Source organism: Castor canadensis, chromosome 7 (assembly GCF_047511655.1).
Source record: "Castor canadensis chromosome 7, mCasCan1.hap1v2, whole genome shotgun sequence".
Classification (NCBI taxonomy): Eukaryota; Metazoa; Chordata; class Mammalia; order Rodentia; family Castoridae; genus Castor; species Castor canadensis.
In genome coordinates, this window is record NC_133392.1 from 16,783,049 (window position 1) to 16,806,166 (window position 23,118).

Consider the following 23,118-nt stretch of genomic DNA (forward strand, 5'->3'; position numbering starts at 1 on the left):
TCATGGCTTCTAAAAAAATCAAAGTTTATGTTCCCTAAACTATGACAATTTATAAGAATAGATTTAGTTAGTTAGGTTCTTTATCCATTCTTTAGCTGTCAAATTCTGTTATTTATGCACAGTACTTAATTTTTCTTCTAAAAGGTAAATGTAGATCTGTATCTAGATCTTCACAAGCATGTAGCTTGAGGTCATTCCTTGACTTCTCATAAAACCATTTAACCAAACTCTGTTCATGACATTATCTGGCAGGCCCTGGGTTTAGATGGAATTCAGATAGTGTCTTCTTTCTGGATCTTACCTGTACCCAAGCAGCTGAGTGCTGTTAAAGAAATCTTTACTATCATCCAGATTGATGCTGCTGTAAATTTATGGTTGCCAGCCTCAGGAATGTTAATGCACTTTTCCTCCTCACACTTTGGACTTTCCTTTTACCTCTATTTATGCCTGGCACGTGATTACTTCTTTACGGGAGAAAAGGAACTAACTGTCCTTTGAACTGCCTGCACCTGCAACCATTCTTTCTTTTGCTTCTGTTATCATGGAAGAAATGTTTCTACTCCTCTCTGCACTGGATTATTCTTTCTTTCTATTTCTGCTGTGGTTCCATGCTCTTCTATCTTCTCAGGACTTTCTTGATTATTCCTTCTTTATTTATACTTTATTTCTTTTGTATCCCTACTGACTTTCCTTTCTTTCTACATCTAAATTTGAATGTACATCACTTCTCTGCCTTTTGGCTAAGGTAAAGTGTAAATACAAGTTTATCTTTTAAAAAAATTAAAACTCTTGTGACCTTCCCCTACCAGCTTATTTTTCTCATTCTTTCACAACCAAAATTCTTTATAGAGCCAGGCACCAGTGGCTCATGCCTATAATACTCACTACTTGAGAGGCTGAGATTGGGAGGATTGCAGTTTGAGGCCAGCCCCAGCAAGTAGTTCATGAAACGACCCCCCCCCACACACCCCCATCTCCAAAATAACCAAAGCTAAAATGGACTGGAGGTGTGACTCAAGTGGTTGACTCAAGTGGTAGAGCGCCTGCTTTGCAAGGGTGAAGCCCTGAGTTCAAACCCCAGGCCCACCAAAAAAACCCAAACCCTACTTTATAGAATCTCCTACACTTGCTATCCATTTCTCATTTCCTGTGTTTTATTTCTTTCCACTTTATTCTAGCTGCTACTTCAGCATTCCATTAAAAGCTAACACCATGGGCTGATGGAGTGGCCCAAGCAGTAGAGCTCCTGCCTTGCAAGCACAAGGTCCTGCGTTCAACCTCCAATACCTTAAATGTGGTGGATACAGCTCAAACCCAGCCTTCCTTGAATTTTTACTATCTTTTGATACCACTGGATTCATTTTTCTTGATGTGCTCTGTTCTTTTGGTTTTGTCTTCATCATGCTCTCCACTGTTCATCCCTTCTGGTACTCTTTCTCAGTCTCATTGGTGGGCTTCTCTTTCTGTCAGAAAGTCCTCTTCTAGGCCATTCTTTCATGCCTAGATGATGCCAGTTATTCCTCTCATGTGCTGCAGGCTTTTTGAATCATTGTCTTCTGCTCTTTTGCTTCTCTGAAAATACCAAAAGCACTTCAAATTTTAACATGTCCAACATGGATTCCTTTCTCCTACCTGCAAACATGATCCTTCTCTCCTGTTTTTGGGATGAGCAATGAGTTGAGTGTAGCATCCACACTTGTCTGATCCAAAAACTTGGTGACCATCCTTGGCTCTTATCCCTCCCTTCATATATAAGGAATCACAAAGTATTACTGTTTAAAATCTTTTCATGCCATTTACTTTGTACATCCCCACTGCTACTACCATAGTAATAGCCATTGTCATCTGGAATACTGCCGCTGCATATAAACTGGCTTTTTTCCTTGCTTCATCTCCACTCCATTTCCTGCATGATCATTAGCATAATCTTTTTAAAAAGATCATCATCTCAAAACTTTTCAGTGATTGCCTGTTTACTCAGATTGCCTGGCATGACTTAGCATGACTTGTAAAATAAATGACCTGTCCCTGTCCCTCTGTGCCTTCCCTTTCTTCACCCTTGTATTTTTGCTAAAGTCAGTAACAAAGGTTTATGGATTGTGTCAAGCCTTGTGTGTTAAGTGCTAGGGATATAGTATCGTCCTTGTTATCATCAGTATTAAACGTCTGGTAGTACCAACAAGCAGTCCTTTTGTTATTCCCTTCCTGCCCTTAGCACACATTCTTCTCTTTACTTAGAACATACTCTATTCTCCCACTGACTCCTGCTTTTCCTTCAGGTCAGGGATCAAGAGAGTATGACCTACGAGCCAAACCTAGCCCACCATTTCTTTCTGTAAATGAAGTTTCTTTTTGTTTTTTGGGGTTTTTTTTGGAACATAGCCGCATGTATTGTCTATGGCTGCTTTCACACTACAATGACAAAGTGTAACTGAAATAAAATCCACATGACCCAGAAGCCTAACTTAAAACTGTATGGTCTTTTATAGGAAAAGGTTGTGAAACCTACTGAAAGTATTAGTTTGAGCTTCACTTATACAAGTTTAGGCAACCTGCTCTGTGTTTTCATCAAAAATGTGTGATCACACTCGTGTAATTTCCCTACTAAATGAAAAGCTCTTTAAAGCAGGAGCCATGCTGGTCTTTCTCACTTATCTTCCAGCTCTTATTTCCTGTTATATATTAGGCATTCATGAATATTTGGATGAATGAATAAAAGTACCTATATAAGCCGTTTCATTAAATGAAAATTACTAAACCATTAATTAAATGTTAACTTTTTCTTAAATATAAACTTTGGTTTTTAGAAGTAAGCAAGAAATTGAACATTTGAAGGAAGAAGTGGGAAGTCTTAATTCTTTGATTAATGACTTACAAAAAGACATTGAAGGCAGCAGGAAAAGAGAGTCTGAGCTGCTACTGTTTACAGAAAAGCTCACAAGTAAGAATGCACAGCTTCAATCTGAATGCAATTCTTTGCAGTCACAATTCGATAAACTTTCCTGTAGTGAAAGTCAGTTACAAAGCCAATGCGAGCAAGTGAAACAGACAAATATTAATTTGGTAAGTATAAATGTGCATTTTCTCTTAAAACAATGTAGCTCAAAAAGCACAGATTAAATTCTCCTAACAGCATAAAAGTATGTGGTATTAAGTTCTTTTCTTTACTAATTTCTGGTAATTCCAAATGTAGTAAAAATGTTTGTTTTTCCCTTCAACTGATGTAACTTATGATTAAAATTTTCCCAAATTGATAAAGAATATTATACTTTCAAAAGTAAGAGACCATGATTTCTGTTGTTATTAACTGAAGTCACTGCTTTTTTAATGGTAATACTTTAAATTTTTGTATTTTTAAAAAGTTTTTAAAAGGTTTAATATGCCAGGAGAATAAAGAGTGTCTTCAGGTTGCTCATAAAAATAATTCAAGTCTTTAAATTCCAAAACTTTAGAGAACTATTAGCACACATTGTTTTTGCATATATAGAATAGCATACCCATTAATGTATCCCTTCCCTTGGTATATGACAGTTTGGAGAAGCTCAGTAAACAAAACCTGGTAAGGATAATGACAGAAGAATCTCTACTCTCATGGACCTTACATTTTTAAGGTTTTAAACTGTGAGCAATAATGGAAACAAATATATTAAAATTAGTGTTTTTAATTTTATTTAACATTCAGGAAAGTAGATTGCTCAAAGAGGAAGAGCTACGAAAAGAGGAAGTGCATACTCTGCAAGTTGAACTCGCTTGTAGACAGACAGAAGTTAAAACGTTGAGTACACAGGTAGAAGAATTGAAAGATGAGTTAGTAACTCAGAGGCGTAAACATGCCTCTAATATCAAGGATCTTACCAAACAACTTCAGCAAGGTAGGAAATGTGTTTCTTTCTTTAATCATTTAAGATTTATAGAGAAAACATACTTCAGGTTTTACCACATTGATTGGGGGAGGGGTGGTGTGTGTGTGTGTGTGTGTGTGTGTGTGTGTGTGTGTGTGTGTGTGTGTTTTGTCAGGGCCTTCACCTTGAACCACTCCAGCAGCCCTATTTTTGTGAAGGGGTTTTTTGTTTGTTTGTTTGTTTGTTTTTCTGAGATAGGGTCTTGTGTAACTATTTGCCTGGGCTGGCTTTGAACCACAATCCTCCTGATCTCTGCCTCCTGAATACCTAGGATTACAGGTGTGAGCCGCCAGTGCCCAGCTTGTTTTTCTCGATGTGTTACACCAAATTGCTAAACATCTTGCAAGTCCATCAAGAGTCTGTCTTCAATTGCTAAAGAATATTTATTCACAGAGCCACAGAGTGTGAGAATTAGGAAAGTTCCTAAGGTGGTAGAGTCTAAACTTTTTGAGCACATAGTTTTATCAGCGAAAGTTATTTGTTTTTTTCCATAGATGTTTGTTTATAAATTTTAAACATGTATTACTCTATTTTGTGTGTCTATTAGAAAACATGAGAAATAGATTTTTTTAAAAAAGAAATAAATTTGTATTTATGTTTTCATTAAGTATGAGTATAAATAGCAATTCTGTTTTCTCCCTACAGTGCCTGTGAGTTGATCTGTTTTAGTTAAGTTGTATTTTTAATTAGCATACATTAATGATACAAGAGTTTTTCATTGTGGTAATTTTGTACATGTGTGCAGTGTACTTCGAACAAGTTTACTCCCTCTGTGATAGACTTCTAACTTAGAGATCAGGAAGACTGAACCTTCACTTTTGTCTCAGGAATAGACCCAGAAAGGTTATAAATTACCAAACTGAGCAGTTCACAACTAGACTAGGAATCCAGGCTTCTTTCATTTAAAAATTAATGCCAAATTTTGAGTATCAATGTACTTGGGATACAATGATGAAAAAGGCTGTATTCCAACTTTCTGTTCTCAATTATTCTCCACTACTTTGTGTTACAATAAGGCAAAATACAGTGATAGAGACTTAGCATTTACCTTATACAAGTACAATTAGATATTTGCTAAAAGAAATCAGTTTGTTTTTATACATGTAATTGAATGGAAAATGGTGGGGGAGGGTGGAATTTTTGGTACTGGAAGGATCCTTCAAAATCTTCCAGGACTCAAAACGTTTAATTCATTTTAACTAGTGATGCAAGTAACAGTTGTCATGTTTCTATATATTCTGCCTTTTGGCTGGTACCTTTCTGTATGCCATTTTATATGAATGACACCTACAGTCTTCCAAGACTGAAGAACGTTGTCTTGTCGCCTATGCTGTTTTTGCCTAAATAACTTTAGCAACTGAATCAGGTGGTGATACTTGTCACAGGTAATTCATTTGTTTTTCCTATAGCACGAAGAAAATTAGATCAAGTTGAGAATGGAAGCTATGATAAAGAAGTTAGCAGCATGGGAAGTCGTTCTAGTTCATCAGGTAAAAAACTAATGATTTGAGTTATTTAGTAATTATAAAAATAAATAGCATTTTTGGTTTAAAAAATACTCATATGCTTTGTTTTATTTTGAAGTTTAAGAAACAGAAGTTAGGCTGGGTGCCAGTGGCTCCTGCCTATAATCCTAGCTACACAGGAGGCAGAGATTAAATCTCAGTTGGAAGGCAGCCTGGGCAAATAGTTTGCGAGGCCCTATCTCAAAAATACCCAACACAAAAAGGGCTGGAGTAGTAACTCAAGGGGTAGAGTACCTGGTTATCTAGCGTGAAGCCCTGAGATCAAACCCCAGTACTGCAAAAAAAAAAAAAAAAAAAAAAAAAGTTATATAGAATTACATAATGTAAAAAATGTTTCTGTTAAATATTTAAGTTCTGATCCTTATCCAAGGTTTTTTTGTTTTGGGCTTCTATGTATGTCTTCCTACCTCCTTTTTTCTTACCTGTTTTTTCATTCTGTGTAAAAACTTTTAATTTCTAAAATTTAGATTTGTATCCATCTATTTAGAGAGATTTAGTGTAGTGTGAAGCCTGTTTTACATTTATATTTTAACACCTGAGAAGTAATGAAAGGCCATATCTGTATAGTATCAGATTTTATATTTACATATACAATCTTCCTTTGGTATCTATGGGGCTTTGACTCAGGACCCTTCCTTGGATACCAGAACCCTCAGATGCTTAGGTCTCTTACATAAAATGGTGTAGTATTTGCACATTGCCTACACAATCATCCTTGTACTTTAAATCATCTCCAGGTTACTTACAATAAAATGCAAATGTGGTATAAAAAGTTGTTACACTGTTTTGTCTATGGGATAGTAAAATCCTGTGTGTGTTCAGTATAGACACAGTTTTCTGCAATCTGAGCTTTGTTGAATCCATGGATGTGGAACTGATAGATATGGAGGGGCCAGCTGTTTTTATCTGTGTACACAACCGCCCATGCTATGTTGCCTCCTCTAAGAATTGCATGTTATGGAGCAAAACATTGTCTGTACAGTGATAGAAAAACTGCAGGAGAAAGAGCATGAAATTACTGTTAAGTCTTTAGATTCCAGCTCTGCCGTTTATTGTATGATATTGAATAAGATGTAGTTTTTTGTCTTAAATCTATAAACTAGGGTTGAACAAAACATATCTGTGGGGCTGGAAGTGTAGCTCAAGTGGTGGAGCACCTGCCTAGCAAGCATGAAACCTTAGGTTCAATTTCCAGTACCACCAAAACAAATGATGACAAAAATCTATGTAGGGTGAAGAGGATCAGAAGTTCTTCTCACCAATGTTGGTAAAAATAAGAGCTGACACTTACATAGTGCTTACAGTATACACTGTTGTGAGTGCTTCACATGTATTAACTCATTTAAAGGAGAATGAAATTCTGTGAGGTAAATTATATTACCAATCCCATTTTAAGCTGAAGTAACCAAGGCACTAAGAGTTAAATAATTTGTCTAAAGGCATGCAGCTAGTAAATTGAGGAGTAGGATTTGAACCTAGGCAGACTGGCTCCAGGGCTTAACTCACTACATTCTGTCTTTCTCTCCTCATATCCCCCACTTTTGTCTCCCTCCTACCCCCTTTGCTTTTTTTTTGGGGGGTGGTACTGAAGTTCGAACTCAGGGCCTTATACTTGCTAGATAAGCACTCTACTACTAGAGCCACATCCCTACCCCTTTTTGCTTTAGTAATTTTTCCTATAAAGTTTCTTGCTCATGCCTAGAGTGGCCTAGATCTCAATCCTCCCCTATTAACATTTCCCTCATAGCTGGGATGACAGGCATACACTGCCACATCATGCTTTATTGGTTAAGACGGGTTCTCAAGAACTTTTTGCCCAGGCTATCCTCAAACCTGAGTCCTCTGAATCTCCACCTCCCAAGTGGTTAAGATGACAGGTGTGAGCCACCACATCTGACTTTTCTTTTTAATTGTTTATGTTTTGTCTCATTTTTGACTTGGTAATTCTGACTTTTCCTCAAGATCTTTATTTTTCTGTTGCCACTTCCTCATCCTGTCAAAGTAAATATTTGAAAGTGTTACTGAAATTAATTATGTGAGATAAGGGTTGACCCTGACAACATACAATGTGTAAACTGATCTTTTTGTCTTTAGGATCCCTTAATGCTCGAAGCAGTACTGAAGATCGATCTCCAGAAAATACTGGGTCATCAGTAGCTGTGGATAACTTTCCAGAAGTGGACAAAGCCATGTTGATTGAGAGGATAGTTAGGTTGCAAAAAGCGCATGCCAGAAAGAATGAAAAGATAGAATTTATGGAAGACCACATCAAACAGTTGGTGGAAGAAATTAGGAAAAAAACAAAGTACGTATTGTTATGGTAGTATAATCAATGTTTAAAATATGACTATATGGTTTTAGACACCAGTGGTTCATGTCTGTAATCTAGCTACTCAGGAGGTAGGGATCAAGGGTTGATCACTATTGGGGAACAACCCAGGCAACAAGACCCTATCACACAACATACTCAACACAAAAAAGGGCTGATGGAGTGGCTCAAGTGTTAGAGTGCCTGCCTAGCAAGCATGAGGCCCTGAGTTCAAATTCCATAACACCAAAAATAAAAAAGTATATACCATATTCATTTAAATAAACGTTGTTGTTTTTTTATTCCAGATCTTTTCCTAAGCCTTGTAATTTTTCAAAAAAAAAATTTTAGATTGACTTACTTTGCATTTTTAAAAGAAAAAGCAAAATACAAAATTAAGTTTAATAATAGGATAATAGAAGATAGTAACAGAAATCAGAGCAATAAAGTAATTGCTAAATATTTTAATAAAAGAAATAGAAAAGCAATTTTATATCTATTTAAATATTGTGATAGAACAAAAATGGTATACTTTAATAAACCATGTAATAAGGAAAACTTTTCTAACATTGGTGGATTAACCTGTAGGTGTTTGTTATGCTTAACATTTTTGTGCTTGTCATTAGTTGATTGTTGTAAGTTCCATTGTTGTTATTTTGCAAGTATATAATGATGGTGTCGTTTTGTTTTGCAGAATAATTCAGAGTTACATTTTACGAGAAGAATCAGGCACACTTTCTTCAGAAGCATCTGATTTTAACAAAGTCCACTTGAGTAGACGTGGTGGTATCATGGCATCTTTATACACATCGCATCCTGCTGATAGTGGGTTAACACTGGAACTGTCTTTGGAAATCAACCGAAAATTACAGGCTGTTTTGGAGGATACATTACTAAAAAATATTACTTTGAAGGTATTTATGTTTCCCATTCACTTGCAAAATGGTGCCTCTTTCATAATCTCATCTAGCACTTAGACTTTCTGTGATGCAAGAAGATTGCCATCTTACACAGATAAAATTTTAGTGTTTTTTTTCTCTTTGAAAAGTACAGTTTTTTAACTAAATCAGTTTAGTTATTGGATAGACACATCCAGCTGGATTTGTTTACTTCACATTGGATGGCTTTTGGTGTACTTGGTAATTTATTACTGAAACAGTTTTTAATATTATGCCATTTTCATGTATTTTTGTGGCTTTATTTTTTGCAGCTATTATCTTTCCCATCTCTTCCATTTTTGCTGTTTATAGGCCTTGATAGATAGTAATGAATTTAAAGAATAATCATTTCATGCACTAAAATAGCTTCAGTACAAAGATTGCATGTAACTTTGAAATGAACATGTATTTAGCATCACTCAGTTTCAAAATTTAGGCAATATAGATCAACCTGTATCTTTTTGTTTTACTTAGTATTTCTGTTTTCTCTTTTGTCCTCCAAATTATTAAAGGAAAATCTACAAACACTTGGAACAGAAATAGAACGTCTTATTAAACACCAGAATGAATTAGAACAGAGGACGAAGAAAACCTAATGCAAAGCTCTTGTCAGCAGCAGCCAAGAGCAAACAGCAGCAGGTGCTGCTGACCGTTGTTGCTGGACGTGTTTTCCTGCTTTATGTCAGCCAGTCAAAAATTTGTTTTACTCATCTGTATAAACTACCCTTTTATAAATGGGTGCATTGCTGTGTATGCTGTAAAAGTGTAAGCTTTGATGAAACTTGTTTTTGTATGATACAGTTTAGACACCCGCCACTGAATCTAAACACTTTGATTTGCTCTTAGTCATATGAAGTGCTAAGTATTACCACAAGAGCTTTTAAAAACCCCTTCTCCACAGTTCTTCCCTTTAAAATCTAATGTCAAAAATGATTCACGTTTTTAAAATTGTGCATGAAAAGACAGATGACAATCACTCAGCAGGTCATTATTCCCACAAGACCAAGAAACTAAAGAAATAATTTTTAAATTTTCTGTTTTAACCTGGTGCTGGTGCACACCTGTAGTCCCAGCTATTTGGGAGATTGAGACAGGAAGACTGCTTGAGCCCAAAAGTTCCAGTCCAGGCTGGGTAACAGCAAGACCATGTCTCCAAAAAAAAACATTTTGACACTCCAAAAGAATATTTGGTTGTGTTTTAGGGCTGCATTTGAATACTTAAATCTTTCAGTTTTGAGTTTAATGAAAACTAAAATTTAATAGAAAAGCCAGCTGTTGGTGACTAACATTGATCAGACGTTGTATGTCTGTGTAACATTTCCTCATCTTTCTTAGGCATATTTTTTCTTCGGATTTGGATTGAGTTCATAGTTGAATTTTTTAAATCTATAGTTGCTTAAAATGTGATTTTAAACATGTTCACTTAGAAAAATGTGAAATGGAGCCAGTTATTAGAACAGAGAAGTGAATACTCTAACAATGTCCGAGATATTTATGAAGAGCCAGTTTCCCGAGAGAAACCATCATGTAGCACTGTCAGTCATCTCGGTTGAGCGCCATTCTTCACACATTGTGGGAGAGCCACCAGTCAGTTCTTCCAAATGTGGTGTTAAAATAATCATGTCTCTATAGCCAAAGGAATTCTAGAGCCATTTTTTTAATCTCACTGGAGTTTTATAATATTTATTTAAGGTGTGCACTTAGAAGTTGTCACTGTATCATTGGACTTTTTTTTCTTCTTATAATTTCTCATACATTATAATTTCATACTGCTTTGTAGTCATATCATTTGTATAATAAGATACCTTGGCTTATCTGCAGCAAGGTTCATTTTTGTTTTGGATTTTGGCATCCTTTGTTTTCCCCACTAAGGGAAATGAGCTTTGGAGTGATAGATTAAAAGCCTTCAAAGAATTGGCTCTAACAGTTGAGCTCATGATGGCAATGTCCTTTTAATGTGTTTTAACATTTTTTTAATCAACTTAGTGTTGTTTGGAAAGATAATTTACTAAATATTAGATGAATCAATGTAGTCTTATTTTTCTGAATATTGTTATATGTTGTCATCCAAAACAAGTATCTCTTAACTTCAAAGTGAAAATTGTCATTCAGAGATGTTTTATTTTTAAAATGATTGTAAAAAGTATTAGTCTTACCTTAATGTGTCTTTTTCTTTTTATCAATAATAATTTATCAAAATATGAGGGTAAGTGCAATAAAATCTAAATTATTTTCCCATTTGTTCCCAGACATATTAGTAATACTCCAAAGGTCTACTTAAAGTAGCAACATAACTAAATTTCTCTGGTTTATCATGTGATACATATTCATGAACTACAGTGTTTGGGTTTTTTCCCTGAGGCATGAAATGCATGATGGAGACCAAATAGTAATCACATCCATAGTGTCCTGTGCCTATGCATTTTCTAAATATGTATACATTTATTACAGACAAAAAATGGAGCATTCCAGTATAAATATTTTTGTCATCACCTACTTGGAGAAGTTTAATGATGAGACAATTTTAGGAAAAAATTATGAAAAGTCCTATTTTGACTGTATTGTTACCTTTTTCCCCCATAAACTTAAACTGTGAAAGATTTTGAAGGAAATGTTTATTTTTTTGTTCTTTAGTATCTGTTGCATCCTTTTGTGTGTGGCTCAGGACTGAGCAACATAGTGTAAAAAGTGTTGTGCATATATCAGATACCTATTTCTCTGCTGATTCACAATCAGCTCCTGATAAAAGGTTTTGAGAACCTTCTACCCATTACTGTACTAAGTATATGGAGAGAAAAAAGGGGTGTCTAGAAAATGATAAACCTGAGACTTGAGGAAAATTTTGTTTTATATGTTTATTGTTGATTATACACATCAAAGGCTATTTTGGTTAACAGTTTTTATCTTAGAGCAAGAAATTATGTAGGGTATGTGTGTACACACATCATAGGTTTTAATTTGAAAGTTAATATTGCTGTGATTTGCTTTTTCCCATACCATGTCAAACTGCAGTCTGTTAGAAGTTTCAGGGGTTGAAAATGGTGGGTTTGGACAAATGAGTTTGAACTTCAGTGGGTTTGGGGTTTTGGGTTTTGTTTTCTATCTTCATAACCATTTAAAGTAATTCAGTTAGGTTACACACATTATTTATTCATTTAATAAACACATTTATTCTCTTAAACTTACCACTGCCAGTCACCCTATGGGTTTTGTGATAATTTTGGTGAACACACTAGACAGAGTACTTCCCATCCTCGCAGAGCTTGTATGTCTAATGAAAATGGCTGGGAGGCAGGAAGAGCAGGGCTCTGTAGCTCATTCCAGCCCTTTATTACTGGGCTGAGAAAGAGAGTTAATCTACCTGGGCAAGTAGGTGGCCCAGAAGTCTCAGTCTGGCATCAAGCTCTGGAAACTGAATCCTTGCTCTCAGGTACACTGAAAGAAAATTGCTGTTTTCATGTTCGTTCTGCATATTTCCTGACTTTTGCCACTGTTTTTTTTTTTTTTTTTTTAAGAAAAAAATCCAAAGACCATAAAATGACAGTAGATTTCTATCATGTAGTAAGTTATTGACGCCCTCATGACACTCATAGGATGAATCTAATCATATACATTTTTCCAAATTTTGTTTTGGGGTATATTATTTTCCGATTTTTTTTACATACAAATTTAGGCCGTGATTTACCAGTAGAAGAAAAAAAGTCAGAAAATATCGTAAATGTTATATGTGCTACACTGGTGAAAGTAGATTTTGAATCATATTCAGGCTTCATGACTGTGGTTTCTAGTAGCCTATTTTTCAATAACCTTTAAAAAAAATTCTTTTTGATGCTAAGATTGTTGATTTTTAGCACCAGTTGGTGGCGCCAGAAACCTCAAATTTTTCAAGGCTGAACAAGTATCCAAACATAAACTTTCAAGAAACTAAATGAAAAATACAATTGCATATTAAAATTACTCTTCTTCTGGAATGGATGTTTTAGATGTGTATGACTGTCCATTTTGACTGTCATGAAACTTATCTTCCAGAGTATGTGCATTGTGCATTGTATAGATACTCTTTAATCTGAGTACCCTGTTCACTTTGTAAATAATTTCTGTATAAAATGATGCTTTTCAAGAAGATTGTGTATATATTATACTTATTAAATAGGTAATGCCTGTTTACCAAGTTGTATTTTAATGGCATCTGTAATTATTTGTTTGCATGCACTACTTGCTAACGGACTAAGTCTCTAGCTTGTTGGCAAGACTGATGCAAATTGCTTGAATTTCTTTTTTAAACTAGACTATTTTTGCTTTCCATGTTTAGCTTTATCCTACCGGTATGGTTGATCCCATGATTGAAAATCAATGAATAGTAGCAAGCAGAGTAAGTTGAATGCCAGATTGCATTTTTACATTTTTGTTTATTGATAGCAAAACTTGGCATTTTGCAGAAGACTCTTACAGCCATGTGAAATTTTCTTACTGAACTTCATAACCTACTAATGTATTGTGATTTTCCACAAAACCATGGAACTTGAACAATTTGGCTTTAATAGTAAAGAACTAATGTGCAAAATGGCATTAATTTCACCAAGTTAATGTATGTGATGATATTTCACATCACCAGGTGTTATTTTTTTTTATTTCTCTAACAATTCTAATGCGTTGAAATTATGCCACAGTCCTTAATAGAGTTCATTCTTGGAAAGAGTCCCCTGAAATCAGGTAGTCTGTAGAATACAGGTAAAATGAAGAGAGAAGAAGCTGCTCTGACATCCCTAATAGTCTCCCTTTGGACTGTGCATTTGTTTGCAAGAGAAAGAGGGTGTCTGGGGAGGGAAGATACTGGTCTGTGGTTCTTCGTTTTAAGTTCATGTAGCAAAATATGACGAGCTCCAGTTCATGCTACAAATAACACCTCCAGGGATAATTTTGAACAAAGGCTTTTTAGCAGCACCTTTTTTATTTAGCTGAGTCTCGTTGCAGTTGGGGGCGGGGGGGAGCGGTGGTGTGGGCAGTGTAACCTGAAGTAAAGATGTGAAGGCTACTCCAGCAAACTTACATCTGAGTCTGGTTTTTCTTAAAGTCCGTTTTTTGTTGTTTTTCAGTACTGGAGTTTGAACTCAGAGCTTCATGCTTGCTAGGCAGGAGCTCCACTGCTTTAACCATACCTGCAGTACCTTTTGCTCTGTTATTTTTGAGATAGGGTCTCACTATTTGCCCAGGCCAGCCTGGAACAGAGATCCTTCTAATCTCAGCTGCCCACATTGTTTGGAATGACAGGCACACTCCACTGTGCCCAGCTATTGGTTGAGATGATGTCTCAGGAACTCCCTGCCCACACTGATCTCAAACCATGATCCTCCTGATCTCAGCCTCCCAAGTAGCTAGGATTACAGATGTGAGACACTGGGCACCCAGCTTGTAAAGTCACCTTAATGAGTGCAGAATGTGTATCTGCTTTCAGGAAGCAGGTCAGGAGGGTCCCTCTGTGGCTGACCAAAAGCTCATGAAGTTTTAGTTACTGAGAACACTGCCAGTTGTAGTGTTTCTGCCCTGTACAGCGGGTACTCTTATTAATTGCTAATTCACATTTAATTGATGATTCATACTATTTTGGGGGGGGGAAAACCCTTAAAGGTGTGGATGGAAGCATGTATTTCAGGAACATTCTATTTTTTAGGGACGTCCAGGTTTTTTTCTCACTGCCCCAAGGCCTTGCATTTTGCCAAACTTTGTGCCCCTAATTGTACTCTGAAAAAGATTGAAGGAAAAGTCTCTGCTGTCCAATCCAGTACAAGACTGTTCTATAGAAGTTCGAATCCATTGACATAAACTTAGCTTGTCCAGTGTCAGCTTCTAGGTAGAATGACTTGGGAAGTATGTTAAACACTGGGCTCTTTGTACATCATTTCATTGTCGTTTTTGTTTGTCTTAATGACTAATAAAAGGCTCAAGGGCAGGAAGTAGGCTGAATGTATGTTTTCAGCACCTTCCCACTTTGCTTGTCCCAAGAAATCCATAAAATGAGCCAAGCTACGAAGTTTCTCAGGTTCTGCATTATCAATATCCTGAGTGCTTCCCTTGCTCTAGGTCTGTAGCTGTGTTGCTGGCCTTCTTCATGGCAGAAATCCACTCAGTGGCCATACAGTCTCTCTAGAACATTTAAAAATCCCCTCAGTCCCCAGAAACCCAGTTCTCAGTTTTCTACACCTAAGGAAGGCTCTGCTTTGAACTTGGAACTAGCTTGTTCCTGGGTTTTGGATTTTGGGTTAATTCAGGTACAAGTGAAAGGGATTGTAGGGAAAGTTTGTGGGGTGGAACAGTCTGGAAAAGTTCTATTCTGGCATCTAATTCAGAACTCAGAAATATTTTACATAGAGGGTACTTTCTTAAGAACTAGTTGTGGGCTGGGCAAACATGGGAGACCATACCTGGAAAATAAGGCAAAAGAGGACTTTAGGGGCATGGCTCAAGTGGTAGAGTGCTAGCTTAGCAAGTGCAAGGACTTGAGTTCAAACCCTAGTATCTAAAAAACAAACAAACAAACAAACAAACTAGTTGCGATTAATGGGTAAAAAGGCTTTGGGTGCTTGCCTGAAAACGTTACCTTTTTTCTATTCTGGCTAAATGCCTTCTAAGCTCCACTGGCACCAACTTTGAAAAAAAAAAGAAACAAAATCCCTGGTGCCTTTCAAAAATTCAACCATCCAATCTCACAAAGGTCTTCAGTTTCAGTGGTTAATACAAGGAACTTGTGTAGCTGCAAAGCATAAATGCTAATGGTTTTTAAAGAGCATACTTCACCCATAGTTCTGACAATTCCCATTTCAGCAACAATTTGATATGCTGAGAAAATGTTTTCCTTTTGGCCCACTTCTCACCATCCCCACAACAGATGTATACCATAACTGTCTCAAGCAGGTTTGGCTGTATCTGTGTTTCCAAGTCCACCAATTCCTACTGTTCAAACGGGCTTTTATTACCAGGTCAGTCAAGTGAAGAGATGAAAGGAAAAGGAATAAGAAGTTCTGCAAAACTACTTGTCACATTCATCAGATCCTCAGTTTAATGGTATTATGGTTTGGATATGAAGTGCCCCCCCAAAAGGTTCACGCGTTGAAGGCTTGGTCCCCAGCAAGTAGATTTAATCTTTATCGAGAGGTGATTGAATTATTAAGTCCCTAACCTAATTAGTGCATTAATCCAATGATGAATTCATAGTTTGATGGCATTGGGAGGTGGGAGGAAGTAGGTCACTTGGGATCTTCCATGCAAAGGCATAACTTGTTCCTAACCTGTTCCAATCTCTCTGCTTCCTGGCTGCCATAAAGGGAGCAGTTCTTCCTTTCACCACGCTCTGCCACCATGATGTTCTGCCTTAACACCTCAGGCCAGGACTGGAGGGGTGGCTCAGGGGATAGAGCACCTGCTTTGCAAACACAAAGTCCTGAGTTCAAACCCCAGTCCTACCAAAAAACAAAAAAAAACAAAAAAAAAAAAAAACACCTCAGGCCATAGCAATAATGGAAATAGCCAACCACAGACTGAAAGTTGTGAAATCATGAGCCAAAGCAAACCTTTCTTCCTTTAAACTGTTTCTTCTCAAGTATTTGTCACCAGAGATGAAAAATTAACACAGATGGAATTCCAGTTTAGGTGGAGGAGCTCCATCTCCTATTGTGTGGACTATATGACACATGAAGCAGGCCTGGTGGCTTTTAATAAAATGTAACAAACATGTTTCATAGAAAATGCTCCATGGTGATTCCTCATGTCACTCCATGCCTCTTTATAATGATCAGTCAAACTAGAAATATACTAGCTTAACATTTATGCATCTAAATTTATCCTTAAGGAGAGGATTATAGAAAGATATGTACCAAAGTCCTAGCAATGGTCACATTGTATGTGTGTGGGGTGTGGATGGGATAGGAGGAATAGGACTTTTTTTTTATGTCTATTTTTTTTCTTTTTTTATTGTATTCATATGTGCATACAATGTTTGGGTCATTTCTCCTCCCTTCCCCCCACACCCCCCCTCTGCTCCCTCCCTTATCCCCCTTACCGCTCCCTACCAGGCAGAGACTATTTTGCCCTTATCTCTAATTTTGTTGTAGAGAGAGTATAAGCAATAATAGGAAGGAACAAGGGTTTTTGCTAGTTGAGATAAGAATAGCTATACAGGGAGTTGACTCACATTGCTTACCTGTACACGTGTATTACCTTCTAAGTTAATTCTTCTTGAACTAACCTTTTCTCTAGTTCCTGGTCCTCTTCTCCTATTGGCCTCAGTTGCTTTTAAGCTATCTGCTTTAGTTTCTCTGCGTTGAGGGCAACAAATGCTATCTAGTTTTTTTGGGTGTCTTACCTATCCTCATACCTTCCTGTGTGTTCTCGCTTTATCATGTGATCAAAGTCCAATCCCCTTGTATAACAGTCTAATTTTATAGAGTGTTAAGGACTGCTCCAAGTTTTTAAAGAGTAATGTAGTATGTAAATTAAAATTGAGTTTTATGAAAGTTTTATTTTTAAAGCTAGTCCATCTTAGGAAAACATTCTGAGGTTTTTTTTTTTTTTAAGATTAACCTCAGTTTTCAGATGCTCATTCACAGATAAGTATATAGCATAAAGGATTAAGGTTTCTGGAAATAAATGATACCAGTTTGGGGGGGTGTGGAGTGGGGTAGTGGTCAAGTTCAAGTACAGGGTGGTCTGGAGGGCTGTGGCTCTCAGTTCCAGATACAGCTATCTACATAAGACATCACATGGTGAAGCTACCAGGGCCTTGAGTGATTCTGGTACTTGTTCTCAGCGTAAGAAAAGAAGCTACATATATGGACATGGTGTGTCCTCAGAGGTGCTGTTATGTGCTTCATAAGTTTACTCAGTACTGTATTTACCAAGAAAGTAAACTAGTATTTAGGAGCTATTTTGGTCAAAAATTAAATATAGCAGACTGTATTGTTGTATTTGAAGAATGTTTGTTTGCCCTTTGATATGACAGGAACACAATTAAATTTCAAAGACAAACATATCAAGGGAGACAGGGAGCTCCTAATGAAGTGCTTTGAGTGAGGCTCAGACTGCCCTATGAAACAAAAGTAAAACTCAAACAATTTCCCCAGGATCTTATTGCTAGAGATGAGTGGAGCCGGAATTTGAACTCAGATAGGGGGCGTATGCCCGTATATATAAGAAGTTCTGGATGGATGCACACCAGTCTCTACAGTGGCTCCTCTGAGGAGTGGTGCACGTTCACATTTTTATATCTTCCATTTTTAAAACGATTTCAATTAGTACTTTTTGCTCTAGTTAACTTTTACAGTTTTCTTCTAAGGATCACTGTGCATCACTGGAGTACATAGTGAAAGAAGGAGAGCATGCGGAGAGTACATGAATTATTGTCTGGAAAGGTCCTATTCAATTTTCTGATTCCCTTGGAAGAGACTGAGTTTGAAAAGAAGTAGGAGAAGATGCATGTGGCATAAGCAGCCAATCCTCCCCACTAAGATTCAGTTCTAGTCTCAGATCTTTGTTTGACTTTCTGATGGTTACCTAGAGATACCTGCAGCCTAATCCCACTTCTGGGTGAATTGGCAGGGCCCAGCAACTGGCTCCTGAGGATGAATCCACTAGAAGAATGGAAGCACCTCCTGCACTTACCCCTCACTTCCAACCCCACCCACCCTCTGTGCACAGCCATGGGTGTCAACAGGAAAGTATCCCAGATGGCTGGAGCGCTTAAGTAATAATTGGTTGACATCCTCAGGACCTGCTTCTATTATGTACCTACTGTGGATGGCTTAACCCGTTGAAGGAATGGGGAAGGAGAGGGAGGAAAAACATCACGGACATCATGATTTCTACTAATTGCATGAGCTGCATCCTATAACCTCCCTTGGTAAGGAGGTCTAGGTGTCATAGTGTCTTCAGCCAGCCTTGGTTAGTACACAATGGTGTGTCAGTAAAGATAAGAAGTTGAGCAAGTAGTTAACGTCTATACCCTGCTGTGAAAGTGACACTCGCTCTCTTCTTCAACTTAATAAAGCTGCATTGTCAATATTTTACTTAGGTTCTGTATTGCTTTCAAAGCAATATGGATAACACAAATGCTGCTTCTACCTCAAATGTCTTCTGATAGAATTTAGACTCATTGCTGCCACAAAGACCAGGCCATCAGACTAAGCAAGGTATATATGTAGTAGTTTTCTGTTCTTTACTGATTTTCTCTTTGCTTGCATAACTATTTTATATAATTCAATTGTATTTGTATATTTGATTATGAATTAAGAGTTGTACCTCTTGAAAATGTTTTAGTGGTTGCCCTGGAGTTACAAGATGTCTTAAACAGTCATTGTTGTTCAAACACCATGCTAGTCTTCTGAGACATTTACTACACTCTTCACTTTCTCCTGCCAGCTTTTGTGTTGCATGACAGGAAGCAAACCCCAACAGGCCTTTAGACCAATCTCAGAGATAAAGAAGGCTTTCAGAGGGAACATCTAGTTCCAGAGCGAGCAGACCGTCAGATTCCACAAACTAGCAAAATTCTGAGCTTGCTGACTTTTATTTTGCTAAGTAAAGATAAAAAAAGAATTCCCACTTATCACCATAATTCCGTGAATGACAGAATGTTTTCAGGTTGAAAGCTTCAAGTTTTAAATTGAATGAGGGTTTAGCTCTAGGAAATACTATATTTTTCTCACTTCACTGTGGCTTGGTACTAAAAACAATGAGGTGCAATGAGGAGGGAAAAGTAGCAAGCGCAAAGTCCTGAGTTCAAACTCCAGTGCCACCAAAAAAGAAAAAGTACCAGAGGAGGGAAAAGGCCCATAGGAGGAAGTGATTTGCTTGCTATCACACCTCAACAGCCTTTCCATGGCTTTACTGACACAGATGACTCTGACAGTACCTATGACAGAGCAAGGCCCTGGGGTTCTGTAGGTCCTGGAATCAAGTGAACTAAGGAAGCTCTGAAAATAGAAGTTGTATTGGTTATTGATTTACTCCTCATAGCCCACATGCACCCTTCAGTGTTTTCCCTGGAATAAGAGAATTCCTTTTAAGTATTTCTCCATTAAAGGGAGTGTGGCATCAAGCTTTCTTAGCAGAAGGAAATGGAGGCACATCACAGAAGGAAAAAGTTTCTGGTAGGGAGCTGGGTGTCAGCCCTACTCATGCAAGGACTTCCAATGAAGCCACAGAACACAGTCCCTCTGCAATTTAGCACCTCTGCTAGGTGATGATCTTGGAGATCAAAGCTCCTGCCTGGCCTACAGATACCAAATTGTGACCCAAGGTCACATAGAGAGCAGACACTTTCTCTGCAAGTTCCCAAGAGGCCCATGTGCTCTGAAGGCTTCTGTCCAGCTGGTGTCTGGACTCCCACTGCAGGACCATAACCCTGGTGCTGAACACCTGCTGTCCAGCCCACACTCCAGAAGGTGGCCTACTGCTTAGGAGCAACTCCAAACTGGCTCCAACATCTCTGCTTAGCTAGGGGATCAACCACACCTTCTCCAAAGATCATTTCTTCTCATTCTATCATTTACAAATCCATACAACATCATTATGTGCAAGGCATTATGGGAGTTAATGCGTAACTTGGAACAAGGTAGCAAGAGAAAGAGAGAGCACTGATAAGGGTGGGAAGGGACCAGGTTAGGACTGGAAGAGAAAGACTGTATCTGAGAGGTGCCTTTAAAGATAGGGAAATTGAACATTCAGAAGGACAAAGAAAAGGAAGTCCAGATGGAAGGAATCCCCATGCCTTTTGCTCAGGTCAGTGCAGTTGTCACAGAGCTGCTAATGTGGAATATGTAGAGGAAATAGTTAATAGTTTTGGATCATGTGCTTGGCACAAAAATGATGTCTCTTTTCATCACCAACCTATACAACATTCATCAAGAAATGGTAAGGCACAGATGAATGAAAAGGACCTTCTGAAGTTAACTGTCAGGCTGTGAACAACCTTGAATGATGCATACAGTAAACTCTACTGGGTTTTCCAGAAAAACCGCTGCAGTAGGAGGCCACAGGTGAGCGTTCCATCTGCAGTGGTATGTTGACAATCTTCCCATCACATTAATACTTAAGGGTTAATACTTCAGGTTAAGGGCAATTTTAAAACAATTTAAGAAATTATTTTGAAATATTTTCCCCAAAGAGAAGACTTTGTTTCTTCATAATTGAGCTGACCAGCACAATGCCTTCTTTGAGATACTTTCTGTCGCTATCGGATGTGCCAAGAAATTGGGAACTTGAGATGCCTGGTGTCTTCCACAATTTAAGTGGCACATAGCTGAGGGTAGGCATGAGGACAGAACGTGAATAAGGTAACAGATGATAACCAAGTGACTCAGGCCTTCACTACAGGACCTACCTAGTAGGAAGAGGCTCCAGAGGGCGTGGTTAGCAAATCCAAACTCTCCTGGCAATCCGTCACCAAGCATCCTTCATCGTGTTCTCAATGAGTCAAAATGGCGGACAGTGAATCCTAGAGAGCAAGTGAGTTAAATGGAGACCTGTTGAAAGACATGATGGTGGTTAACCATTGTCCTGTCTAAAAGAAATGGTGTAGAACAAGGGCCCCTCTGGTTTTGAGAAGACATCTACTGTTAGCCAAGCAAAATATGGCCAATTCAATGAGCACATTGCAGCAGGGCTCTTGGACTACTCTTCAGAGACTTGTGACAAAGCAGAATTCCAGTAATATTGATCTGGCCTTGAACAGGCAAATTTAAAAAAAAATCAGAAAGTATGACAACATGTGAAAACAAATGCCTTCTGACAGTGGACTAGGACAATTTCACACTTACCTGTCTCTTTTGATGACCTATATAAAGGCAAAGGAAATGCTCCCTCTCATCTGAGTTAACTCACAGCTGTAATTCTGAAAATGGCAGGTGCTTACTAGAAATCAGGACTATTTTAGATGACTTATTTGAACTCATTGATTCTTGCAAAGAAAAACAATCCATTTTAGAGATGAACAATGTAAGGTTCAGCAACGAGCTCAAGCTCACCCAACCAGTACTCAGCTAGGTTATTAACCAGAGAGCTGGAATTTGAACCCAGGCCACCTTGACTCTACGGTTAATGCTCCCAAGTCAGGACACCAAATTCCTAGTCATCAGGATCCTCAGCCTTAACCCAGTGCCAAGCGCAAAGACAATGGACAGTCATCACCTTCTGGGTAAGTGAATGAATTGGAAGTTATTCACTATTCTCTTGACCACTGTTTGTCAGAGCAGTTACAAGACCAAATTATACAGTGTCAATGAAAAAGTAATACAAGCATATGAACCAATATCACAATAGATCTTTGTTCTGGTCGCATTTTCCTGGGTAGTTCAGATTAGCTTGTGCATCCAAAGATACAATTTACATTGAAGTTCACTGAAAAAGAATAAGCCATGTGTTTGGATTATTATAAAAACAAAAATGGCCCCTATTTCTCACCAGTGTATTAGGAAAGCTTTTTGCTCTTTGCCAGTTTTCAGCAGCAGAGTATGGGAGTAGGCATCAGCTTTAGCAAAGGCAAACTGTCCGGGCAGTGGACTGTCCTTTGATATCTGGCCACATTTTAACTGAAAGGAAGCAAAACTTAGATATGACATATTTACACAATGCTGCCATCAGGACTGTTTCAAATTATATTTTAAATATATCATTGAAATATATTTTTCTATTTTTAGAATTGTTCTTTCCTGTACTGAAATGCACCAATATTTGGCAGAAATATTGCTAAAAATCCAATGGTACATAAAAGATTTTTGAAGCCAGCTGCTTTGGTTGACTGATTTGCCAAGAGCCAATCTAAAAGCTCTCTGAGCTTCCGTGGTCATGGGGTGGAAAGGATTATAGTTTCCCATTTTGCAATTCCTGTAAATATTGTAAAATAGAGATATTGCCCCTGGGCACCCAAGGTTTTAAGGCCAAGTACAGCTGCTGACTTACTGACACTTCTTATTCTAATCCAACTAATTGATATGGGACAAATGCCAGTGAAAGATGTATAGAAGAAACAAAGAAATAGGAATCTAAAATGAATTGTTATAGGTGTAGCTAATTACTGCCTTGTACATAATAACTAAAAGGAGGAAATTGAGAAGAAAAATCTTTGAACTGAAAGTGAGCATATTTTTTTTTCTGGAGCATGCTCCCTTATTAATTTTGGCTATTCTCATCACCTTATCTTCAGGCATAGTGCCTTTCTCTAAATGAAAACTAATGGAAATTGATTTAAGGAGCACCTTGGGAGAACAAGAACATGTAACAGAATTAGCAACACTTATGTCAAAACCTCAAGTGGCTTTAAAATGTGGGAGTCACAGAATTGATCAATTTCACTCACTTTAATCATTAAAAGATCACATTGTGCTCACTTGGAAACTCATGAATAGAAATATTTTTATGCTGTCATATTTTGCTTAGGATTTTGTGTTTTAATG

The 23,118-nt window shown here is 37.6% G+C and overlaps 1 protein-coding gene across 1 annotated transcript in view; it reads left to right on the top strand.

Annotated features, from left to right (window-relative positions):
- Ccdc186 (coiled-coil domain containing 186) overlaps nucleotides 1-12,857 on the top strand; it is a 38,374-nt gene extending 25,517 nt beyond the window's left edge. The window contains exons 11-16 of the mRNA XM_020178190.2: nucleotides 2,808-3,063; nucleotides 3,683-3,872; nucleotides 5,312-5,392; nucleotides 7,523-7,733; nucleotides 8,431-8,650; nucleotides 9,187-12,857. Of these exons, the coding sequence (XP_020033779.2) occupies nucleotides 2,808-3,063; nucleotides 3,683-3,872; nucleotides 5,312-5,392; nucleotides 7,523-7,733; nucleotides 8,431-8,650; nucleotides 9,187-9,270 (1,042 nt within the window). The 3' untranslated portion in view covers nucleotides 9,271-12,857. The remainder of the gene's footprint in view (nucleotides 1-2,807; nucleotides 3,064-3,682; nucleotides 3,873-5,311; nucleotides 5,393-7,522; nucleotides 7,734-8,430; nucleotides 8,651-9,186) is intronic.
- Nucleotides 12,858-23,118: the final 10,261 nt, after the last annotated feature.